Source organism: Hyperolius riggenbachi, chromosome 12 (genome assembly GCF_040937935.1).
Source record: "Hyperolius riggenbachi isolate aHypRig1 chromosome 12, aHypRig1.pri, whole genome shotgun sequence".
NCBI lineage: Eukaryota > Metazoa > Chordata > Amphibia > Anura > Hyperoliidae > Hyperolius > Hyperolius riggenbachi.
Genome location: NC_090657.1, coordinates 33,185,672 through 33,201,194, shown reverse-complemented (window position 1 = coordinate 33,201,194; position 15,523 = coordinate 33,185,672). Strand labels below are relative to the sequence as shown.

At 47.7% G+C, this 15,523-nt stretch overlaps 1 protein-coding gene across 1 annotated transcript in view; it reads left to right on the top strand.

The window, feature by feature from the left end:
* The first annotated feature begins 5,619 nt into the window (after positions 1–5,619).
* LOC137540777 (keratin, type I cytoskeletal 12-like) overlaps positions 5,620–15,523 on the top strand; it is a 174,687-nt gene continuing 164,783 nt past the window's right edge. Inside the window, exon 1 of the mRNA XM_068261929.1 lies at positions 5,620–5,624. Within this exon, the coding sequence (XP_068118030.1) occupies positions 5,620–5,624 (5 nt within the window). The remainder of the gene's footprint in view (positions 5,625–15,523) is intronic.

The following is a 15,523-nucleotide window of genomic DNA, read 5'->3' as shown; positions in this document are numbered from 1 at the left end:
ACTACTGCGTCCATCTAAAAATGGTGCAGGGAGAAAAATGGCGCGCCGTTCTGCCGATAAATTTATCATAAAACGCTATTTACCGTTTTAATGTAAATACATTAAAACGGTAAATAGCGTCGTATGATACATTTATTGCAGAGCAGTGCGCCATTAAAAAATGCAGGGGGCTAGTATAGGCAGCGGGGGTTAGGAGGAGAGAGGCAGCGGGACACTGGAGGGAATAGGCATCGGGGGATAATGTGTGCAATATGCATACCTTACCTTGTCCCCGGCATCGATCGCTCCTTCCCCCTCCAAACCCCCCCCCCCCCCCCCCACTCCCTCTGCCCTCTGCATTTTATAAGACGTATAACGCTATTTAGCGTTATAAGTGTAAGGCACACTGCCTGCGCCATTTTTTAACACTTATAACGCTAAACAGCGTTATATAATGTAAGTGTATCCGGCGCCATTTTCACTCCCCTGGCGCTGTGCGCCATTTTTATCTGTCACGACTATGCCTACTACTACTATTACTAGTGTGTACTACTACCAGTTATATACAGAAAATTTGTATTGAGTTAGCTTACTTTAATTGCAGTGCTGTTACAGTGTGTGACAGATAGACAGACAGTTAGTGGCTGGATAGTGTAATGGTTAAGGGCTTTGCCTCTGACATGGGAGACCTGGGTTCAAATCTCGGCTCTGCCTGTTCAGTAAGCCAGCACCTATTCAGTAGGAGACCTTGGGCAAGTCTCCCTAACACTACTACTGCCTATAGAGCGCGTCTTAGTGGCTGCAGCTCTGGCGCTTTGAGTCCGCCAGGAGAAAAGTGCGATATAAATGTTCTATGTTTGTTTGTGTTTGTAGTGTGTTAGTGTATGCTACTCAGCTGTCACTCCGTTAGTTGAAGTTCTACTACTACTACTACTACTACTACTACTACTACTATCTACTAGAGATGGCCTGAACTTCCGTGGATCGCGACGAACCGGGAACTTTTCCGGAAGTTTGGTTCGCCCCCATAGTGCATCATGAGGGTCAACTTTGACCCTCTACATCACAGTCAGCAGGCACATTGTAGCCAATCAGGCTACACTCCCTCCTGGACCCCCTCCCCCTTATAAAAGGCAGGCACCATCAGGCAGTGGACTCACTCGTGTGCCTGCAGTAATTAGTGAAGGGATAGCTGCTGCAGTTTCTCATAGGGAAAGCTTAGTTAAAGGGAAGGTTCAGGGAGGGTGGGTAAAAAATAAAAATCAATTTCCACTTACCTGGGGCTTCCTCCAGCCCGTGGCAGGCAGGAGGTACCCTCGCCGCCGCTCCGCAGGCTCCCGGTGGTCTCCGGTGGCCGACCCGACCTAGCCAGGCCGGCTGCCAGGTCGGGCTCTTCTGCGCTCCAAGGCCCGGAACTTCTGCGTCCCACGCCGGCGCTCTGACGTCATCGGACGTCCTCCGGGCTCTACTGCGCAGGCGCAGAACTACTGCGCATGCGCAGTAGAGCCCGGAGGACGTCCGATGACGTCAGAGCGCCGGCGTGGGACGCAGAAGTTCCGGGCCTTGGAGCGCAGAAGAGCCCGACCTGGCAGCCGGCCTGGCCAGGTCGGGTCGGCCACCGGAGACCACCGGGAGCCTGCGGAGCGGCGGCGAGGGCACCTCCTGCCTGCCACGGGCTGGAGGAAGCCCCAGGTAAGTGGAAATTGATTTTTATTTTTTACCCACCCTCCCTGAACCTTTCCTTTAAGCTCTAGTAGGCTTGTTAGCTTGCTCCTGGCTGATTGTTATTGCTAAAAAAAGCACCCCTCAACAGCTCTCTTGAGAGCTAGCTAATCTTGTTCTTGTGATCTATTTTTTTTTGTGGCCCACTTGCATTATATACAGCCCTGTCAGTCAGTGTCACTTTGCCAGTCTGTGTGTGACAGGTGCACATGTAATACCCATCACTGCGTATACCCAGGTGCGTCGCTAGCGTCACATATCGGTGACACGTGCCACGGATATGGCTTTGGGGTGCCCCTAATTACTGCTCTGGGGTGCCGAACGGGAGTGCCACAAATGTTTTTACTTTGCACGGCCGCCGTTTACACAGTACGGCGGCCGCCATGTTGTGGGCGGTGCTCGCCGCTCAGAAGCACTGCTGGTCCCCTCGTCCATCCGCCCCCTGCCCAATCAAGAGCACCAGGCAGGGGACGCGAGATTGAATGAATAGGCAGGGGGCTGGAGAGAGCGTGAGTAGCTCCGCCCCCTGCACGTGTAGTGGAGACATCTCGGAGGAGCCAGTTTTGAATTGCCCGCCTGGTGCCCGCTGACCCTCGCTGATCCTCCGCAATCCACATGCCACCAAGAGGGAGTGAGAAGCCTCTGCTGCAGAGCTAAGTGAGGGGGAGAGCTGTCAGAGCCAGCCTGGAGGTCGGACACAGGTAGGATGCAGCTGCGGCAGCTAGTTAACCCCGTGCGTTGCAGACTCCAGACCAGGGAGGAGGTAGTAATATGCTGATCTCTGCTACCTCCAGTATGTACAGTATAAGCTGTTACTCTGTGCCTGTACTGATACTAAACTAGCAGCAGTGTGTGCTGATCTCTGTTACCTCCAGTATGTACAGTATAAGCCGTTACTCTGTGCCTGTACTTATAGTAAATTAGCTGCAGTGTGTGCTGATCTCTGCTGCCTCCAGTATGTACAGTATAAGCCGTTACTCTGTGCCTGTACTGATAGTAAACTAGCTGCAGTGTGTGCTGATCTCTGCTACCTCCAGTATGTTCAGTATAAGCCGTTACGCTGTTCCTGTACTGATAGTAAACTAGCTGCAGTGTGTGCTGATCTCTGCTGCCTCCAGTATGTACAGTATAAGCTGTTACTGTGTCCCTGTATTGATAGTAAACTAGCTGCAGAGTCTGCTGATCTCTGCCAGCTCCAGTATGTACAGTATAAGCTATTACTCTGTGCCTGTACTGATAGTAAACTAGCTGCAGTGTGTGCTAATCTCTGCCAGCTCCAGTATGTACAGTATAAGCTGTTACTCTGTGCCTGTACTAATAGTAAACTAGCTGCAGTATGTGCTGATCTTTGCTACCTCCAGTATGTACTGTATAAGCTGTTACTCTGTGCCTGTACTGATAGTAAACTAGCTGCAGTGTGCTTATCCCTGCTACTTTCAGTATGTACAGTATTAGCTGTAAAGCCTGGTACACACATACAATTTTGATTAGCCAATTTTAGCTCTGTACATCAAATTAATTGTCTGTTGGCCCACTTACTGCAGTGATTAACCATTCAAAATTGTATGTGCGTATACATCTTTGATCTATGCCTATACCGGTTGTCAATTATTTAAATAAAGGACATGGGGCTCCATCCAATATTTTGATGGGCAGGCCCGTTATCTGTAGCTTACACCGCTGCTAAGTTCATGCAAATTTGGCCCCACCCATGACCACGCCCACTCACAGTATGGCCACGCCCATTTTTTTTGCCCCCCTCACCTTGTGCCCACAGGTGCCCCCGATCTTCAAGGACCCTAGGAACGCCCCTGCGTATACCTACTACCTGTTGTTGTTTACTTTAGTGCACCCACCTACCTACATAAGCGCACGCAGTGTCACTGTGCCTGTCTTATAACTGTCTCTGTGTGACAGGTGCACATTGTAATACCCATCACTGCATATACCTACCCATCACTGCATATACCTACCATGGGTGCCAGCATGTATATGGGTGACAGGTGTGGGTGGAGTGGACGGCGGGAGCCGGCGGGGACTTAGCGTAAGTGCACTGGCGAACTGAGGGGGCTATTCCGGGTGTCTGGAACCTCCCCCCTGCACTGAGCTGTGTATTCAGCCAGGGAAGCCCGCATAATATAAACAGCCTCATTCTCCCTCCCTTCTTACTTCTGGTGCCTCCCTCCAGCTAATAGAATGAGAGAGGCAGCCCAGCTTCCCTCACAAGAAGATGCAGCCTGCAGTGAGAGAAGCATGATGCAGAGCTTGCCTGGACTCAGGGTCTGTGGGCAAACATCTGTCTGGTCTCTCCCCATTGTTATAATGACTGCATGTGTGGGTAAGGTGTTTAACAAGCTGAAAAGTTTTTAACAGTCCCTAGACTCCAGGAGGGCTTCTTTCTGACTTGTGTGAGAGACTGACAGGGACAGGAGTCCGATTACAGGCAAGTAGCCTGTGTGATGTGGGACGGCAATACAGATAAGTTCTCTGCTTCATCTCAGACTATTCTCAATTTCTCCACTCCTCTCTCTGGGCTAGTGCAACGCCAAAATGACAATAGCAATCGCTAGCAATTTGTGAGTGTGATTTTGTGAAGTGATTTTCAGAGCGATTTTTGAATGAATTGCTCAAAAACATGCTACATGCAGTATACCTGCGATTTTGAAAAAATCACAACGCTGCTGTGGGAACACCCTCATAGGGTAACATTAGCCAAGCGCTTTTCAAATCACTGTTGATTTGAAAAACGCTCAGAAGCACTCTTGGTGTGCACCAGCCTCCTTCATTCACCTTTGTTTCCCTCTTCCCCTAGAGCTGGCTGTGTGTTCTTGTCATACAGGAAAGCTAAATAAAAGTGCAATCCTGGTGAGGCAAAATATTATTATTTAGTATTTATATAGCGCCGCCATCTTCCGCAGATGCATATATCCCTGCATCATATGGGTATCGCTTGCGCTATGTGACACTATGTAGCATATTCCACTGAATTGTCCAAACTAAGTCTATCTCCTGTTCCTCTCTTGGGGAGTTGTTCCAGCGCTGTACCCCGTTCAAATTTGCTGCTACCAGAAGCCCTCAGAAACACTCGTGTCCTTGAGTACTTCCAAAGATAGGCAGCTCCATAATACGCCAGCGCACTTTTGTGCATGGGCAGTATGGAGCCACCTGTATTCGGAAGCACTCGGGGACATACGTGCTTCTGGACCTTTCAGGAACTCCCCCCTAAAAAATCCTGCGTTTGCCCCTGAAGTGTATGCGGCTGCCGGCGGGTGAGCGGCCAGAGACGTCGGGTGCGGTGGAGTTACAAAGTAACAAAGTTGTTACATTGTAACAACTTTGTTACATTGTAACTGATTAGCCAATTTCCGAGGATATTGCGTGGGAACTGGCTTTTAAAGGGACAGGTAAGTATTAATGGTTAATTAAGAATATTAAAGGACTTTTTTCGTGGTTATGTTTTTTGTTCAATTAAAATACTTTTTCTAAGTGTTTGTGTGTTTATTTACTTTTAACTCTTAAAGGAAATGGGTAAGGGGTACAAGTACCCCTATACTCATTTCTCCTGGGAGGGGGGTGGGCATCTGGGGGACCCCTTTTTAAAGGGGCCTCCCAGATGCCACCATGAACCCCCCCAGGAAATTGCGGCCTCCACCTCCACCGCCCATCGGAGGTGGAGAAGAGCCCCTTGTCCTTGGATTGGACAAGGGCTCGGAGGGGGAGGGGAAAGCTTGGCTGCCCCTCCCCTTCCGAGACCCCCCAATCCATGGACCATGCAGGCTGGTATAGTCAGGGTGCGGAGCCCCACGCGGCCGGTGCTCCGCATTCTGGCTATCCCAGCCTGCATGGGGGACAAGGGGTTAAAGAGGTCTGGGAGGGGGGACCCCACGTCGTTTTTTTTTTATATTTCCTACACTCAGAATGAAGTAAGTAAAACTCTTCCCACTTGGGGGAATCTATGAAAATAAAACACTATTGTTACCTGTGCAAAAAAAACTGACATTTTCCGCATTTAAAAGACATTTTTGCCCTTGAAACTTAAAAATCGATTTTCTCAAAAACTATAAGGTCTTTTTGAAAAAAAAAATTTCCTCTTATTCCCACTGATCCCCTTAATATACCCTGGGAATTTGGTGTTCCTAAATTTTAAGCAGGCTTTGCTATTAACCGTTAAATTCGGCGGGTTTTTAAATGTATATATTTTTCCTTTGAAACTTTAACATCGATTTTCTCAAAAACTATAAAGTCTTTTTGGAAAAAAAAATGTTCCTCTTATTTCTTCTGATCTCCTTAATATATTCTCCAAATTTGAGGCTCTTAGCACTTAAGGGGGCTTTGCTATTAACCCTTAAAGTCGGCGGCTTTTTTATATTATACGGGAGCGTAATATTACGCGATTACGGCAGACTGTGTAATTTCAATAGGAGTTTACTGTCTTATGCGTAATTTGTTACGCGTAATAACGTAACCTACGATCTACGCGTAATTAATTACGTGTAATACCGTAACCTTACACGTAACGCTTACGGTGCATTTGTAGTGAATTACGATGCGTAATTACGCTAATGCGTAATTTCGGCCCAGCACTGTACTAGGTACATTGCTGGCAGTTAAACCATTTACCTGCACCAGAGTACCTAATACATGCTTGGCAGTAAAAGGGTTAAAGTGAACTGAGCACCCCCTTGTAAAAATATTTAAAATGAATGTTTGATGCCCCCCATTGTAATGGTTAAGACCTCTGACACAGGAGACCTGTGTTTGAATCTCGGCTCTTCTTGTTCAGTAATCCAGCACGCATTCAGTAAAGAGACCTTGGGCAAGACTTCCTAACACTGCTACTGTCCAGGGGCAGGCAGTACATGAGCAATGTTCGACTTAAATATCAAAGATTGTTGAGAGGGTCACAGCACCACACAGGAGGGGTGTAGGAGGCCTGGGGGAGCCTATGGACCATTGCCATGTTAACATCTTGACTGCTTTAATCATTTACACAGTATATTTCACAGTGACCAAACAAGGCGAGCTGGTCCTGCTGTGAAATGGCTCACAGGAGCTGATTCAGTGGGTCATAGGTGGAGCAGATCTTGCCTTATTTGTCACTTCACTACTATTTAATACTCTGATCATGACATTGCTTTTGAATGTACAAGCTTTCTTTCTGGTGCTAATCTGATGTATGTTCTCATTCTAGGCCAGATCATGTTTGAAAAGCAGTTTAAAAAAATGAAAGCAAGGCGGAAATGTGTGACACCACCACCAGAGATAACAGGTATTCTCTTGTCAATGTATGCATTCTATGGTTTGTCTCATGTCATATCTCATGCATTGAGTTTAGGATGTTCATCAGCAGCTGTAATCCACCTTTGGCTCTTCAGTGTAGGCTTATGATGGTACACAGGTGGCAGATTGCTAACCACAAATCTCTGCAAAAGTAATCTACAGGAATGGACAATCATTAAATTGAAGTACCTGTATGAACACTTGTAGGGTCTTCTGGCTCTTGTGCTGGTACAAACCCAACCTGTAACAACAACAAACATAAAGTTACATACTTATGTCAGTAGGGGGCAGGCTCTAGATTCTCCAGAGGCTTCTCCAAACCTCCCAAATAGATTCCAAAATACAAAATTTAAGTGCTCAGGCAATGATAATAGTGTTAGTGATAACCCTACATGCAGGGGAGCTACACTCTGGTAACCAAGCAATCACAGACCAAAGCAAAAGATCCACAGGCAGACCCGGATTTACATCACCTGAACCTATAGATTAGATCTCCTGACACCTTACACTTCACCCTCCATGAACAGAAAACCCCCCACCAAACACATTTCACCAATTTACTCACCTGAAAGAAGTCTTCTCCGGCCGGCCGGCAGCTGCTCGGACGATACTCCTGCAGTCTCCCACGCTGACTGGCAGAGCAGGGCTACGGGAAGATGGCGCCCAAAGCCCTGTACTGGAGACACAAATAGTCTTTAGTACAGGGCTTCGGACACCATATTCCCGTAGCCCTGCTATGCCTGCCGGGCCCGGAAGAAGTGGCAGGCTGAAGCGAGGCTGCAGGTTATGAACTCTATTAGACGCCACTGCCAGTTCATGGAATAATACGCTGGCCAGAGTCCCGAGCCTGGGACAGGTGACCCCGAATCCGGGACCTGTGCCGGGTAAATCGGGACGTATGGTCAGAATAAAGTATGGCAGTTCGAATTACTCCTGGGAGTTCAGGATGATTCATCCACCAGAAGCAGACCTCTGGTAATTGAGCTCCAAGATGCAACTAGTTGTATATGCGTGAATTGTGCTTTCAAACGCTGTTAAATTGGATATCACAAGGGCTGCTTCATGTCGCTTTCAGTAATAGAACAGTGCGATACATGTGGTGATGTGAGCAGTATGCTACGTCATGCTGATGCGCATGCAGGCTGGAAGGCCAAACGCCAAAAAGCTGTGAGCCAGGTGGCAGTGTGGCGAGCAGTTCGGCTGCTTGCGAATGAAGCGAGAGAGCGAGGTGATGAAGCCTGGTGGGCGGGCAATACATGTGGTGATGTGAGCAGTACGTGATGTCACTATGCTTGGCCTTTCAGGAAGAACGCTGTGCATGCAGGCTGGGAGGCCCAACACTAAACAGCTGTGAAACAGGCGGCAGCGTGCCTAGCAGTCAGACCGCTTGCGAATGAAGCGAGAGAGCGAGTTTATGAAGCCTTGTGGGCCGGCCATAGATGTGGTGATGTGAGCAGCACGCAATGTCACTACGCTTGCTGCACATGCAGGCTCGGAGGCTCAATGCTAAACAGCTGGGAGTTGGGCGGCAGCGGGACCAGCGTGGCTAACAGTCAGGCCACTTGCTAATGTAGTGAGAGAGCGAGGTGATGAAGCCTGGTAGGCGGGAGATACATGTGGCGACGTGAGCAGCACATGATGTCACTACACTTGGCGTTTCAAGAAGGACACTACGCATGTAAGCAGGGAGGCCCAACGCTGACCAGCTATGAGTTGGACGGCAGCACGTCCAGCGTAGCTAGCAGTCAGACTGCTTGCGAATGGAGCAAGAGAGCGAGGTGATGAAGCCTGGTGGGCGAGCAATACATGTGGTGATGTGAGCAGTACGTGATGTCACTACGCTTGGCATTTCAGGAAGAACACTGCGCATGCAGGCTGGGAGGCCCAACGCTGAACAGCTGTGAGCAGGGCGGCAGCGGGGCCAGCGTGGCCACCAGTCAGGGTGCTTGCGAGCTTGTATATCTGCAGATGTGATAAGAATCCACCCTCCCCTTGTGAGACTGCAGATGACACTTGTCCAAAAGGAGTGGTGAGAGCCCACTAGGGCGTACTTTTGCCAAGCCTCAATTGCCGCGTGGGACTGTTCCACTGCTGTGAAATAGAGATGGCCTGAACTTCCGATTTTCGGTTTGCGAACTTCTGCAAACATTCGCAAACATGCAAACTTCCGGGAACCGCAATAGACTTCGATGGGGAGGTGAACTTTGAAAACCATAAACATTTATGCTGGCCACAAATGTGATGGAAAGTTTCCAGGGAGTGCCTGCAACACCTCAACCAAATGCGTACGTTAAAAAGGGGCGCTGGGAAAAAAGGGTGCGGGGTTTTAAACGATAAACATGGATAACGTTTAAAAATGTATTGTACTGTATTTCGTTTAAAATTAATGTTTTATAAAGTTATAAATCATTAAATAATGTGCATTAAATCGGCAATTGTAAAAACGTTAATCTTTCGTTTAAATAGTGAAACGTATAATAACGTTTAAAAAAAAATTACTAAGTAACCCTCCCTGTACCTACCCCTAACCCCTAGACCCCCCTGTTGATGCCTAAACCTAAGACCCCCCCTGTTGGTGCCTAAGTAACCCTCCCTGTACCGACTCCTAACCCCTAGACCCCCCTGTTAGTGCCTAAACCTAAGACCCCCCTGTTGGTGCCTAAACCTAAGACCCCCCTATTGGTGCCTAAACCTAAGACCCCCCTGTTGGTGCCTAAACCTAAGACCCCCTGTTGGTGCCTAAACCTAAGACCCCCCTGTTGGTGCCTAAACCTAAGACCCCCTGTTGGTGCCTAAACCTAAGACCCCCCTGTTGGTGCCTAAACCTAAGACCCCCCTGTTGGTGCCTAAACCTAAGACCCCCCTGTTGGTGCCTAAACCTAAGACCCCCCTGTGATAAGCATTAATAACGTTTCAAAAACATATTGTGCGGTTTTTTCGTTTAAAAATAATGTAAAAAAAAAATTTGTACTGTTTTTCGTTTAAAAATAATGTTTGAAAAAAAATATTGTACTGTTTTTCGTTTAAAAATAATATTAAAAAATGTATAAATCATTAAATAATGTGTAATTATGAGAAGCAGTAATAAAACATTAAGTCTCCAGGCGCCGCTTTTAAAACGTTATTTTTGTCCGGCGCCCTTTTTTCCTATCGGGCGCCCATTAAACGATATTTATTATGGGAGTGAATGGCGGCGCCCGATATGTCCACTAGCCTCCTGCGCCCTTTTTTACTGTTACCCAACCAAATAACTGTGTGTGCTAGGGCTCAAAACAAGAGTAATTATATGGTAGAGGAAGAAAGCCCTTAAAAAATAGCACCTCCCACAGCAAAATTTGAAAAAGTATAACAAAAATCTTTATTCAGCATTGGGTATATTAATAATCACAGTACTGATGATTCAACTAAGAATAAAACCATTTAAAAACCAAGCAAACAGGGATGGTCGTAGTCAGCCAACTTCGCTACGCTGGAAATACGCGTAGTTTTATGCGTTCTATGCGTACATTCCCCTTTCCAATGCGTAAATTTGTATGCATACAATTGCATGAGGAAAATGAGACGTGATAAAGCGAGGTGACTCTCGCGGAACTAGTGGGATATTGTCCTCTGAGGGGATTCCTTGTTCCCTGCTGTGCTGCTGAGATTGACTTCACCATTTCTGGGCTAAGTATCTCCTATTTTTTGCACTACTCCACTTTATGCTCTTTTTCCTATGGGCTGCTCCTTTGCCTTAATTTTTTACTAGGCATCTTATCACTAGTAATACTGTATACTTGGGTAGCAATTGTGCACTTTATTTCATAATATTATATATGCAATATTTATTTGTGTGGGTTTTTTTTTTCCATTGCACAGGTGTTGTTTATTGGTCCTGCATCACATTAGGTTGTATACTGAACCCGGGTTCTCCCCCTGTTGGGCTCAATATTGAGCCTACTGTGGGGTATTATATCTGACAGCAGCATTGTGTCATTATACAATATATTGCATTTAGAGTGATTGTTTCATATGCAGCAGGGATCATGTTGGAATATTTGCTTGGTTTTTAAATGGTTTTATTCTTAATTGAATCATCAGTACTGTGATTATTAATATACCCAAAGCTGAATAAAGATTTTTGTTATACTTTTTCAAATTTTGCTGTGGGAGGTGCTATTTTTTAAGGGCTTTCTTCCTCTACCATATAATTACAAATGTGATGGAAAAGATGTTTCAAGGGGTCTAACACCTGGAAGGGGGCATGGCGGAGTGGGATACATGCCAAAACTCCCTGGGAAAAATCAGGATTTGACGCATAGCAGCGTTTTAAGGGCAGAAATCACATTCTATTGCTAAATTGGAGGCCTAAAGTGCTTTAAATCATCTTGCATGTGTATACATCAATCAGAGAGTGTAAGTAGTGTACTGCTGCACACTGACAGACCAAACTCACTGTGTAACGCACCGCAAACAGCTGTTTGTGTAGTGACGGCAGTGCTGGACTGGTGCGCACCATGGCCAGAGTGCAGGCGATAGCGTTTTTCAAGCCCATATGATCGAGCTGAGGGAGCTGAATGACAGAACAACAGTGACGGAGTGTCCAACTGATCAAATTTGGTCTGTCCACAACGAAGCAACAACCTTATTATCGGTTTTCTTGGGTCAGGTGTGCCCCCCAACCCTAACACACTCATATAGCCGGTGGTCATTGCTTCATTGTGATACGCAAGCCCCTTCACCGCGGCAAGGTAACAATCGCATGTACATGCCTTTTGTTTTGCTGTTGCAGCTGCAGTGCAGCCAGAAAAAGGGAGGAGCTACCTGAGGCCGGCCTCGTCCACCACCCCGTTCCATACCGCTGCGAGTGTGATCCCCGCTGTTGCGCTGCCACGTGGGCGCGCGCGGGTAGATCTACCACATCAACCACACGGCAACTATCCACAGGACTATGCAGTGCTGAGTAATGCCAAAAGAGAGGTATCGTATACTCTTGGGGGACTGATACAATTGAGTCATAGTAACCCCCTAACAAGATTGATGAACAAAACGGACTCTCTGACCCTAGCTGTGCATGATACGCATGTTTAACGCTATGCTGAAACTACAGAACTGTTGCAATAACTAACCATTGTTTGTCTATGCTTACTAACGTTGAAGGCTGTGCTTGGACTGCATCTTTGTGCACAACAGTGGTTGCTGCTGGCTAAAGGATTGTAGATATAACAGTGACAACTTTCCGACTTGGAGACAGCATGTTTCTTACTGGACTCTGAAGGTCTGGAACCTTTTCAGCCAATAGTGGATTTTTTTGCACGTGCAATTTTTTCTTTGAGTCATGACAACAACTATAATGCATGCATTAATTCCTGTGGGATGAATGGGCTGTGTGTATGTATGGAGCAAATGAGGTGGGGAACTGCTGTGCACTCTCTGGAGCTCTTTGAGTGTTTTAAATGGTTTTAAATGTAGTGGAACTGTTTTCACAACTTCTTGATTGTCTTATTCACAATAAAGTAACCTTTTTGATATTGGCAAGTGAGGCCTGTTTGAAACTTCTTGTTGTGGGTATAGAGGTTGAATAATTAAGTTTAAGGCCCACATATAGCTGAAAAGGCCACCTGAAAGGTGCAATTTGCACACATTGAGGCCCCTATCCCTCAGCTACTGCCACTAGGAGACCCAGCAATTTCTTGTAGTGCAGCCAGAAAAATTAGGCAGGCATGTACACGCACCAGAAAAATTAGTATAGCGGCCGCTGCTAGCAGTGGCCTTAAAAATTCAGGAATCTGCCTGGAGTCCTGGACCCTGTTGGTGGTGGCGGAGAAGGCAGTCAAGCAGCCTGCAGGCAGAGATGCTGTGTGGGGACCGACTTAGTCTTGGGGCAGGCAGTCACACGGCGTGCAGACAGAGATGCTGTGTGTGGGGACTGACTTAGTCTTCGGGCAGGCCTGAGGGTGCTTTACTGACCAGGCATCCATGGTCAGATGGACCCTTGACCCAATGCTGTGTGCCAGAGATGTCATCACTTGCCTTTCAACATCACGGTACAGTTTGGGTATCGCCTTATTTGAGAAAAAATTTTGGCCTGGTATTTTCCACTGTGGTGTGTGGCTTTGCTTTTGTGTGCTGCTTTTCCTCAGGTGGTCATCCCATTGCAGTTTGTACTTTGAAAACCTGTGCCTTCTTAACCCTCCTGGCGGTATAAAAAAAATCTGCCAGGAGGGAGCGCAGCAGTTTTTTTTTTATTTTTTTTTCCTATATCATGTAGCGAGCCCAGGGCTGCTCAGCGGCACCCCCCCCCCCCCCGCCCTCTTCGATCAGGAAATCCCGTTCAAAGAACGGGATTTCCTGGAGGGCTTCCCCCGTCGCCATGGCGACAGGGCGGGATGACGTCACCGACATCACTGACGTCGGGACGTCATTGGGAGTCCCGGGCCACCCCTTGGCGCTGCCTGGCACTGATTGGCCAGGCAGCGCACGGGGTCTGGGGGGGGCGTGTGGCGCGACTGATAGCGGCGATCATGAGCGGGGCGGCGGCGATCAGTGTGCTGGCGCCTTTGCTAGCTGCGTCCAGCAAAAAAAAAAATTAAACAAATCGGCCCAGCAGGGCCTGAGCGGCACCCTCCGGCGGCTCACCCCGAACTTCGTTCGGGGTTACCGCCAAGGAGGTTAAGGTAGTTGTCCCTACGCGGGTCTTGGTCTTTCCACGGCTCAATTTTCGGTGGCAGAGAGTACAGATGGCATTGCTCTCATCTGAGGCAGACACACAAAAACATTTCCACACCGCTGAGCCCTGGGGTGATGGCACTTTGGTGGTGGCGGCCGACTGAGTGTTAAGTGGGGTGCCAGTATCAGAGCAGGAGGAGGAAGATATGACACGCTTCCGTGCGGAAGCTGAGAAAGATGAGGTGTTCTGTGTTAAATAGTCAACTACGTCCTGACAATATTGGGGGTTGATTGCACGTGCCTTCTTCTGAACACTGCACTTTGGTCGAGGGCCGCACTAAATCACGACAGCTCGACCTCGAACAGACCTGCCAGGTTGCCTGCCTCTGGCTCTACCTTTTGTTTTGTCCATATTGGGGGTGATGAAGTGAAAGGTATGCACTGACTTGACTAGTACAATGTACGGTTACACAGGTGCAGTGAACAGGTTGCAGTGGCTGCTGGTACAACAATGTGCAGTTACACAGGTGCAATTAACAGGTATGCAAGGACTGGTATATAAAACTGCATGCGGTCACACAGGTGCAGTGAACAGGTATGCAGTGACTGCTGGTACAACAATGTGCGGTTACACAGGTGTAGTGAACAGGTTGCAGTGACTGGTATTACAAATGTGCAGAGGTCACACACACACACACACACACACACACACACACACACACAGGTACCGTGAACAGGTGCACTGACTGGTGGTATTAATGCATGCGCTCATGTAGGTAGGTAGTTGCACTGAACAGTGAACAGGTGCAGTGATTGGGATTACAAATGTGCAGCTGCCTATCACACACACAGGTACCGTGAACAGGTGCAATGACTGGTGGTATTAACAATGCATGCGCTCACGGAGCTAGGTAGGTAGGTGCGCTGAACAGTGAACAGGTGCAGTGATTGGGAATACAAATGTGCAGCTGCCTGTCACACACACAGATAGTCACTGAATGTTCTCGGTCTGGCAGTGGCACAGTAGGAATTACCACCAAGGGGCCAAAGGCCAGCTGCGACTGACTGACAGGGCTGTATATAAAGCAAGTGGGCCACAAAAAAAAATAGATCCCAAGAACAAGATTAGCTCTGAAAAGAGGTGTTGAGGGGTGCTTTTTTAGCAATAAGAATCATCAATGAGCAAGCTAACAAGCCTACAAGAACCTAACTAAGCTTTTCCTATATCTCTCTCTGCAGCAGCAGCAGCAGCTCTCCCTTCTCTAATTACTGCAGGCACACTAGTGAGTCCAATGCCTGACGCTGCCTGCCTTTTATAAGGGGGGGGGGGCTCCAGGAGGGAGTGTAGCCTGATTGGCTACAATGTGCCTGGTGACCGTGATGTAGAAGGTCAAAGTTGACCCTAATGATGTAGTATAGGGGCGGACCAAACTTCCGGAAAAGTTCACGATTCTCCGCGATTGTGAACCACCAACTTTTGCCGGTTCCTGTTCACCGCGAACTGTTTGGGCCATCTCTACTGTAAAAGCCACATGAAGCAGCCCTTGTGATATCTAAGTTAACAGCATTTGAAAGCACAATTCTTGCATATACAACAAGTTGCATCTTGGAGCCCAATTACCGGACGTCTGGTTCTGGCGGACTAATCACCCTGAACTCCAGGGAGTAATTTGAACTGCAGTATTTGTGTGGTATGCAAGAAGTGTGTGTGTTACACAGCCAGTGAGTAACATCAAATCGTGACCTAGCACCCCCCCCCCCCCACCCCTCGTTGTGCACAACGCCCCCATGCTACTGCCCAGGTGCAGCCAATAGATTGTGCAGTAAAGCTGTCCTTGTCTATGAAGGGGAGAGTGTTTGTGAGAAATCTTTGACTTTAATGTTGAAGATTGTT